This window comes from Eucalyptus grandis, chromosome 2, assembly GCF_016545825.1.
Source record: "Eucalyptus grandis isolate ANBG69807.140 chromosome 2, ASM1654582v1, whole genome shotgun sequence".
In the NCBI taxonomy this organism is placed as follows: domain Eukaryota; kingdom Viridiplantae; phylum Streptophyta; class Magnoliopsida; order Myrtales; family Myrtaceae; genus Eucalyptus; species Eucalyptus grandis.
In genome coordinates, this window is record NC_052613.1 from 18904697 (window position 1) to 18915322 (window position 10626).

Genomic DNA, 10626 nt, shown 5'->3' on the forward strand with positions numbered 1-10626 from the left:
TAACTCTCGCGACCGGACTAAGGGTAGAACGAAAAGGATTGTCCACTATTATGTTTGAAAGGGATTATATTCATGGATAATATATTATTTGTAGGGGATAATATTCGTAGAAATCATATTTTAGGTATTTAAATGTCTACTTTCTTTTGAATTCAAGTTTCTATGATTTGAATATTAATATCTCGACGCAATGAATTTACTCAAAATTCAACGCACGAAGCGCGGGTCAGCAACTAATGATAACAATAAGGATGGGTGCGCATTCCCGTACATTCCCTCAGTCTCGAATTGCCCTATTCGTATAATTATAGTGTGTTTAACAACCATTTCATTCTCAAAAATAATTTATAATTGAAAATTATTTTTTTATTCTGTTCTCGAGAACAATTTCTAAGCACTTGAAGATATTTGGTAACTGTCCAAAATTTTTATTCCCAGAATAAAATTGCATTCAAAAGATCATTCTCAAAATTTTTAATCCAAATTATTTTCTTTTAACTTTTTAATAATTTTATTCTTTTTTATTCTTTTCTTCTTTTCTTTTTTTCTTTTCTTTCTCTTCTTCTTCAACCTTTGGCTAGTCACCAACCTTAGGATGACCGATGACCGGCCAAACAAGGGCCGGCGACCTCACCAAAGTGTCGCCAGCCCCAGAAGGCCGCACCTCATCAACCAAGCCTCGTCCGCAGCTAGGCGAGGCCGACTTCACGGTGGCCTAGCGAGGTCGAGCCCCGGAGACGATTGGGTGAGCTCGGCCAAGCCTCACTCAGCCAAGCGAGGCTCACCAATGGCTAGGTGAGCCTCCAGCGAACTTGCTAGACCTCGCCCAACCGATCGTTGAAGACCAACAGCGATGGAAGAAGAAGAAGAGAGTAGGAAGAAGAGAAAAAAAAAATTTGGGTTGGCTTGATTCTAGAATTGTTTCTAAGAACAAAGAAGCAACTTTTCTTTTTAACTCATTGATTATGTTCCAAATCTCTTCTCGGGAACAAATTTGTTACCGAAACAAACCAAACGGATTTTGTTCTAAATTTATTCTCATAAACAAAATAATATAATTAGTCATTGCCCTTAACGTTTGTGTAAAATGGCCCTTGCAAAGATATGAAATATTTGGACAATAATGAGGTAAGGCAAAAGTTTGAGAGTAGTGTTAGAATAGGAATAGAGTAAGACCGACCAAAAAAAAAGAAAAAACCTTTTGGCTTCACGTCTTCATATTGCCACGACCTTTTATATCCAAGCAGTTACTCCTTCAGATTCGCGCCTTAGTAAGAAAGTCGTGATAGCCCACTTCAATAGTGCTGGACAGCTTATCGAGATAGAAAGCTCCGGATGTGGTTCCAAGAAACTTGTTTTCATTGCACAAGCTATGGTTGATGGGGCAACTTGAGATATATTCGTCAATGAATCTTAACTAACCCAATAACTCTCGCGACCGGACTAAGTGTAGAACGAAAAGGATTGTCCACTATTATGTTTGAAAGGGATTACATTCATGGATAATATATTATTTGTAGGGGATAATATTCGTAGAAATCATCTGCGATATATTTAAATTTCTACTTTCTTTTGAATTCAAATTTCTATGATTTTGAATTTAATATCTCGACGCAATGAATTTTACTTGAAATTCAACGCATGAAGCGTGGGTCAGCAACCATAACAATAAGGACGGGTGTGCATCCCCGTGCACTCCCTCAGTTGCAAACTTCCCTACTCATACAATCATAGTTCGTTCAGCAACCATTCTATTCTCGGAAATAATTTTTAATCAAAAATGATCCTTTTTTATTATATTCCCATAAACAATTTCTAACATTTGAAGGCAATTGGTCATTGCCCAAAATTTTTATTCCCAGAATAGAATTACATTTGGCTCCATTCTCAAAATTCCAATTCAAACCATTTTCTTTTAAATTTTTAATAATGTTATTCTTTTCTTCTTTTCTTCTTTTCTTTTTTTCTCTTCTTCTTCAACCTTTGGCCTGTCGCCGGCATTGGAATGACCGACGATTGGCTAAACGAGGGCCGGCAACCACGCCAGAGTGTCGCCAACCCTCAATGAGACCATCTAGCCGTGCCACAACTAGGTGAGGCTCATCTAGCCAAGGCTCGGTAGATGAGGCTCCAGCGAGCTTGTCGAACCTCGCTCAACCGATCGGAGACTTGTAGTGGTGGAAGAAGAAGAGAGTAGAAAGAAGAATAACATAAAAAAAAGAATTTGGGTTGGCTTGATTCTAGTTGAGCCTTGGTTGGGCCAGGCCAACCTCACGACCACTGAGGTCGAGCCCCACCGATGGTTGGACGAGCTCAACCTCGCCAAATCTAGACAAGGTCAAGCCTTGCCCAGCCCAAGCTCGACCGAGCCTCGCCCAGCCAAGCGACACTCGCCGGTGACTGGGTGAGCCTCCAGCGAGCTCACCGGACCTCGCCCAATAGGTTGTCGAGACCAGCGATGATGGAAGAAGAAGAGAGAAGGAAGAACAAGAAGAAAAAAAGAAGAGAAAAAAGAAATTTAAATTAACTTGATTCTGGAATTGTTCCTAGGAACAAAAAAGCAATATTTTTTTTTTCTTATTGATTCTATTCCAAATCTCTTCTTGGGAACAAATTTGTTATCGGGAATAAACCAAATGGATTTCTGTTTCAAATTTATTTTCAAAAACAAAAGAATAAAATCAGTCATTATTTGGCAAATTGTCAAACATGCCCTTAACATTTGTGTAAAATGGCCCTTGCAAAGATATGAAATATTTGGACAGCAAACCCTTCGGACAAATTTCTGGTGCGTTTACGGATTCAAAGTCATGAGTGGCACGAACAAGTTTTTACAATAAGCTCATGACACACCCTTTAGTTATTGACAAAACAGTAGAAAGATTATGCACTTAATTAATTTGAATGTGCCAAGTGAACTTCAACCATAATTCGGACAGTAGGGAAGATGTGACTTCGATTACATTTTAAAGTTCAGAGGGTATCATGCGACCTTGAGAACACTAGGAAATCCATGAAAGAGGTTCTGTAACTTTTTTGCTAAGTGGATAGGATGACAAAATACTTTTCATCGAAAGTCATTTTTCAATTTTTATAAGAAGAGGCAAGTCCTATGACAATTCTGGACAAGATGTATTGCTGCAATACAAGGAAAGCGATGGATATACTACAACAGACTTTAATCGACGTCGTAGTACACAAATCTTTGTCGGATTTTAATCAACGACAAAGCATGATAACATAGAGATACAACACCGGAATTTAATAGACAACGAAGATCTGAAAGTTACAACCAAAATACAAACTGAAAGATAATTAAAAGGTAACAAATTTTGTTTGTTTGTTCTAGAGTGGCTCCACTGCACGCGAGCACTAGTTCTTATTTACAACATAACTATCCATAAAACAGCTTTTCAGCAGTTTTAACTATGCCTTCACATCTCAAAACCTTCGGGCTCCACATCTTCATATTGCCACGATTTTTTATGTCCAAGCGGTTACTCCTTCAAATTCGCGCCTTAATGCCGGACTTTTACTTGTCGCCACTTTGACTCTCATCCAAGGCGTTACTTCTTTGAATTCGTCTTCAAATCTGACCTTTTGTACTCCATTGGCTTATCCGCAAGCAATTTTAACTTCAAATACCACTCTGCCTGAAATTCGCACCCACTTTACCCACCAGAGGGTTAGTTTTCTTTTCACATGGTTCCTCATTCGGCTGTTAATCGATTCCTTTCAATCTATATCTTCTGCAATTAGCTTTATGATGACGATCATCAACCAGCCGCTATTGTATATCAATAGCTGATCATGGTTATTGATAAAAATGGCCATCGACAAAGACTCTTGTGATCGGTATGGCCATCAACAAGGGCTCATGTGATGAAAGCCTTGCCGATAATAACACCTCATCCAGTCTTGAGTCGCGTGTTTACTTGGATATTAGTCACAGCTTGGTCTACACTCCATTCTCTACAAGACTTTGATCCATTGCTGGTGAGAAACTCTAGGAAGCAAGGCTCAACTGGACCGGCTAGTAGAAATTAATGTATATTCTTTATTAAAAATATTAAATTGTTTTGACGTATGAGAAGCACTCGAGAATATACCTTAGAGAAGAAAACACGGATGAACTTTTGTCACCAACCGCCAAAATCGCCTAAAGCCCAATCTTTTCTCAATAGTATTTCGTCAAAAGGTTACGTGAGAATTTCAGTGAGGATGTCACTGTCATCTTACTTGTACATTCTTCACTCGCCGGACTTGAGCTCCACCATCTACCTCGCATCAGCGGCAGCTCCCGCCTCCGCTCTCTGGATCCCCCTCCTCTTTTCAAGGCTTGGAGATCACCCCGGCGTCGCCACCCATGCTAAATCTCGCATCATCTGAAATCAATAATTCTGATATTGTCTTGAATTCCACAAAATTCAATCGGGAAATCTAGGAAGACTTGAAGATTGCAAGCTATTTGTTTCCTAATATATTTCCTAGATTTTGGTTTTAAATTTGATAATATCTTTATGGTGAAATTCCTTTCCTACTAGGTTTAGGAAAGTGGGGAGATCTATTTATTTCAGCATTATACCTTGTACTCTTGTGATGCGCTCAAATAAGAAATCGTCTCTCTCTCTCCCGTGGACGTAGGCAGATCTTTTGCCGAACCACGTAAATCTCCGTGTTCTTAATTATTCTTGTTTACTTTTCTCATCTAGTTAGGGTGTTCTTCCGCACAACAATTGGTATTAGAGCTATCCAGGTTCTCTGTTCCTGTATTGCGACTTCTAACTAGATGGCTGGAAAAGGTTCAACCATTCGATTTGATATTGAACAATTCACCGGGAAGAATAGTTTTACACTATGGCGGAGAAGGATGAAGGATCTATTGATTCAACAAGGTTTATCAAAGGTTCTTCTGGGAAGATCAAACAAGCCGAACACCATCACTGATGATGATTGGGCTGACATGGAGGAGAGGGCGTGCAGCGCAATCCGATTGAACCTATCGGATGAGGCCCTTCAATATGTAGCGGAAATCGAATCTACTCTGGAGGTATGGCTCAAACTCGGAAGCATTTGTATGACGAAATCTCTTACGAACAAGTTGTTCTTGAAGAAGAGATTGTATTCACTTCAGATGAGTGAAGGAGGAGATCTGTTGGAACACCTTAACGTGTTCAATAAGATGATTACTGAACTTACAAGCTTGGAGGTAAAGTTTGAGGATGAAGACATAGCGCTTCTACTACTGGCATCGTTGCCAGATTCGTTTGACCACTTGGTGACTACACTCCTTTATGGCAAGGAAACCCTGGAGATCAGAGAGGTGACTGCTGCCCTAATTTCAAACGACACTCGGAAAAGGCAAGTAGTTCAAAATCTTCGGGAGAGGGACTCTTTGCAAAGGAGAAAAACAATCAAGGAAGAGGAAGATCAACAGATCGAGGATCGAGCGGTAGGGGTCGATCAAAATCCAAGGGAAGGTTCAAAGGAAGATGCTATGGGTGTAATCAGGAAGGGCATACCAAGAGATTCTGTCCAAATAAGAACGAGAAAAAGAAGACGAGCTCGGATGAGGCAAGTATAGCCGACAAAGATTGAGACCAATGATGGGGACGTCTTGTCCATATCATCGGGGAAGGACACCTTTGAAGATTCGTGGATCATGGACTCCGGATGCACTTTTCACATGTGTCCTCATCGAGAAGCCTTCGATGAGTACAAGGCATATGATGGTGGTTCAGTTCTCATGGGTAATGATATTTCGTGCAAGACTGTGGGTGTTGGAATCGTGAAAATCAAGATGTTTGATGGCATGATTAGAACCTTGGCAGACGTACGTCATGTTCCAAGTCTAAGGAAGAATTTGATCTCATTGGGAGCACTTGAATCCAATGGATGCAAGTACACGGCTCAAGGTGGAGTCTTGAAGGTAATTAAGGGAGCTCTAGTTGTTCTTAAGGGACAGAGGCACGGGAACCTATATCAACTTATAGGAATCATAGTGCAAGGTGGAGCATCTGTGTCCACGGATGCTAGCATGGAGATAGATAACACTTATCTATGGCATATGCATCTCGGGCATATGGGAGAAAGAGGATTGATGGAGCTTCACAAGAGGAATGCACTCAAAGGTATAAAAACATGCAAATTAGATTTTTGTAAATTTTGTGTGTTTGGAAAACAATGCAGAGTTCGGTTCAATGCTGCAACTCATACAAGCAAGGGCGTGCTCGAGTATGTACACACGGATATATGGGGTCCTTCACCGGTAAAGTCAAAAGGAGGGAAAGAATACTTCGTGACATTCATTGACAATTTCTCTCGCAAAATTTGGGTCTACTTCATGCGACACAAAAGTGAAGTCTTTGAAAAGTTCAAAGAATGGAAAGCTAAAGTTGAGACTTCAACGGGGAAGAAGGTTAAGTGCTTGAGATCGGACAATGGAGGAGAGTACAAATCAATACCATTCATGGAGCTTTGCAAGAATGAAGGGATTAAACGTCACTTCACAATTCCGGATACGCCCCAACAGAATGGCGTAGCGGAAAGGATGAACCGGACCTTATTAGAGAGAGCTCGAAGCATGAGACTACATGCGGGACTGAGCAAGGAGTTTTGGGCAGAAGCTGTCTGCATGGCATGTTATCTTGTGAATCGGTCTCCATCAACTGCAATTAAATGCAAAATTCCTGAAGAGGTATGGACTGGTAAAATTGTTGATTATTCTAATTTAAGAATATTCGGTTGTCCTGCTTTTGTACATGTGCAAAGTTCGAAGCGCTCGAAATTGGATCCAAAATCAAAACAATGCATATTTCTCGGTTATGAGAAAGGAGTGAAAGGCTACAAATTATGGGATCCAAGTGAGAAGAAAGTTCTGACGAGCAGGGATGTTATATTCGATGAATCTGCAATGTTGAAGTCAAGTTGTGTGCCACGTGCGGCTGTTGAAGAGGAGAGTGATAAATCTATCGTTAAGGTGGAGCTTAAAACCAAAGAATCTACAGAGAATGGCGAGTCATCCGATGAAGCTCCGGAAGTCAAAGAAACGATAGAAGTTCCTCGTACCATTGCGACGGGTCGAGGAAGGCGCACTCCCAAAGCACCGGAGAGGTACGGTTTTGAGCATATGGTTGCTTATGCTCTTACCGTAGGCTCTGGCGATCCAAGCTCCTACCATGAAGCTTTGAAAAGTGATCACAAAGAAAAGTGGATGACCGCAATGATGGAGGAGATGGAATCGTTACAAAAGAATGAGACATGGGAACTTGTGAAGAAGCCCAAGGATCAGAATGTCATTGGTTGCAAATGGGTTCTTCAAAGAAATGAAGCAACAACGGAGAAAGAGCAAGAGAGATACAAGGCCCGACTTGTTGCTAAGGGCTATGCACAGAAGGAGGGGATTGATTACGACGAGATATTTTCCCCTGTTGTAAAACACACATCAATTCGTGTTTTACTAGCTATGGTAGCCATGTATGACTTGGAGCTTGAGCAGCTAGATGTGAAGACGGCATTCCTTCATGGTCACTTAGAAGAGAAAATCTATATGGAGCAGCCCGAAGGCTTCAAGGTGGAAGGGAAAGAGGATCATGTTTGTTTGCTCAAGAGATCACTTTATGGTTTGAAGCAATCTCCGAGGCAATGGAATAAAAAGTTTGATTCTTTTATGCTTTGTATTGGCTACATGAGGAGTGTGCATGATTCTTGTGTCTACTACAAAGTTTTGGATGATAAGTCGCTTATTCTGTTGATGCTCTATGTTGATGACATGTTGATTGCTGCAACAAAAATGAGAGACATTAATTCCCTAAAGTCTCAGTTAAGTAGTGAGTTTGATATGAAGGATCTTGGTGCTGCAAAGAGGATCCTTGGCATGGAAATCTTTTGAGATAAACATGCAAGTAAGCTTTGGGTAAATCAAAAGAAGTATGTTGAGAAGGTCTTGGAGCGGTTCAACATGGGTAAAGCTAAACCGGTTAGTACACCCTTAGCAAATCACTTCAAATTATCTGAGAAACAATGCCCTGTTTCACATGAGGAAGTTGTAAAGATGTCTCGAGTACCCTATGCCAGCGCAGTAGGAAGCCTCATGTATGCTATGGTTTGTAGCAGACCAGATTTGGCTCATGCGGTGAGTCTCGTTAGCCGATACATGAGCAATCCGGGTAAGGAGCATTGGGAAGCTATTAAGTGGATCTTTCATTATTTGGCTAGAACTATTGGAATGGGTTTGATGTTCAGTTCCAAGGGAGGATCGATCGATTTAGCAGGTTATGTTGATTCAGACTTCACTGATGATTTGGACAAGTGAAGGTCCATCACAGGATATGTCTTTACACTTGGTGGTGGAGCTATTTCGTGGAAGGCAATGCTTCAAGCTACTGTAGCATTGTCTACAACTGAAGCTGAGTATATGGTAGTAACTGAGGCTGCGAAGGAGGGAATATGGCTAACCGGTTCGGTCACAGAGTTGGGTATAAAGCAAGAAAGTGCTACATTATATTGCGATGGCCAAAGCGCAATATGTCTCAAGGAATAATCAAGTGTTCCATTCTAGAACGAAACACATTGAAGTTCGGTACCACAAAATTCGAGAATTTGTGGAGAATGGTAGCATTGCTTTGAAGAAAATCCATACTAAAGATAATCCCGTAGATATGCTCACGAAGACGGTTACTACAGAGAAGTTCAAGTCCTGCAAGGACTTGATTTCTCTCACTCATCATTGAAGTTGATGGAGGCCGCACTGATCCAGGTGCGGGTGTACCTTTGCGAAGGTACGGTGGAGGGAGAGATATATTCGTTATCTTGGTTCAAGTGGAAGCTTATGGTTTATTCAAGCCAAAGGTGGAGATTTGCTGATATTGTCTTGAATTCCACAAAATTCAATCGGGAAATCTAGGAAGACTTGAAGATTGCAAGCTATTTGTTTCCTAATATATTTCCTAGATTTGGGTTTTAAATTTGATAATATCTTTATGGTGGAATTCATTTCCTACTAGATTTAGGAAAGTGGGGAGATCTATTTATTTCAACATTATACCTCGTACTCTTGTGATACGCTCAAATAAGAAATCGTCTCTCTCTCCCGTGGACGTAGGCGGATCTTTCGCCGAATCACGTAAATCTCCGTGTTCTTAATTATTCTTGTTTACTTTTCTCATCTAGTTAGGGTATTCTTCCGCACAACAAATGAGGCCTAAATCTCCCCTACCCTCTTTCTGACGAGGTCATAGGAGGGTTCGGGTTCAGGTTCGCGACCCAACCTCCACACCCCCCCTCCCCAGTGGCCACCCAGCCTCAGGCAGCCATAGCCAGGCCAGGCTTGGGCGACGTCGGATCTGGCATCACGAGCCCAACTCAACTCAATACTGGCAGGTGCAGAGAGGGGCTCAGAGGGAGATACAAAGGCTTTGGGTGCTTGAGGACAGGCCTCTGAAGACGGCAGTGAAGTTGCCGGCACGGAGGCTCTGAGGGCGGGCGCGCGATCGCGGCTGTTGGTCAAGGTAAGCTCTTGCGTCTTGCACGGTGATTGACGGATTGAGGTCATGCACGGTTATCAGATGCATCCAGGAGCAAAACGGGACGGAAGAAAGAGGGAGGAAAACGGAAAGAAAAAGAAGGAAGCCGTCGTCCAATTCGCTAGTTGTTGAAATGTCGAGATCTTAAGGAATAATTTTCTTTAGTTTAAGAAATAACTAACTTTAAAAAGTCCGGATTTTTTTAATTAAATTCGACTGATGTAAAAGAAGTTGACTACGATTAATATGCCACTCGTGCTTACAGACTAGTAAAAAGACATTGATGAATCTGTCGATTCCAATACAGATAAATCATTCACCACTAATAAAATGTAGGATCTACGGCAACAAGCACGTACGATCGTATTTACATGCTTCTCATTGAGCACATGGGTCTAACATGAGAAGTCGTGGATGCAAGTATATGGAAATAGGCATGTAATTACATTGGATCATGCATATATTTACTTATGTTTATCATCAAGTTCCTCTAGGCTTTGCTCTCCGAGGTAGTACTGGTCTCTGAGGTAGTCTTAGTCTCACTTGAAGCAGGATACCCGATTCCATGGCGCTTGGTTGGGAACAACGCGAACACCACGCCTGAGACCGCGCCGACCACGGGTGGCAAAGCCATGGTCAAAGTCCTCTCCCTATTCTCGAAAGACGGATAGAAGCACATCATGGTGTTCGTGTCCAACAATACCAGGACGGCGAAAATAATCACCACCATGAAACCGTGGACAAAATCTGAAAACCGAAGCTTATAACTCGATAAATCCACGGAGCTCGAGCCCGGCCAGAGGCCCTTGGTCGTGGCGATGCCATAGTAGGTCAACCCGAGCATCCCCTTGTAGCTATCAGTGAAGCAAGCGAAACAACTCGAAAAACCGCAAACCCCGATTAGAATGGCACTAAGGTACTGGTTAACGGTGTGGCACTTGCCATTGTTGGTCAAGACTGGGTTGAGGAATTGGAACAAGAAGACGGTCCCGGTCGGAAGGAGCCTAATCAGGTTGCCTAGTCCGTTGAAGGCGCTCTTCTTCTTGGTGGTGCTTGTTTCCTGTGAATCGGCCTTGGATTTCGCAGAGCTTTTGTTGCCCAT

At 41.9% G+C, this 10626-nt stretch overlaps 1 protein-coding gene across 1 annotated transcript; it reads right to left on the reverse strand.

Moving 5' to 3' along the window:
- Positions 1 to 9902: 9902 nt before the first annotated feature.
- LOC104434702 (protein DMP2) lies at positions 9903 to 10626 on the reverse strand. Its single transcript, XM_010047581.3, has one exon. It carries the CDS (start codon positions 10624 to 10626, stop codon positions 10015 to 10017), a length of 612 nt encoding a protein of 203 aa, XP_010045883.1. The 3' UTR covers positions 9903 to 10014.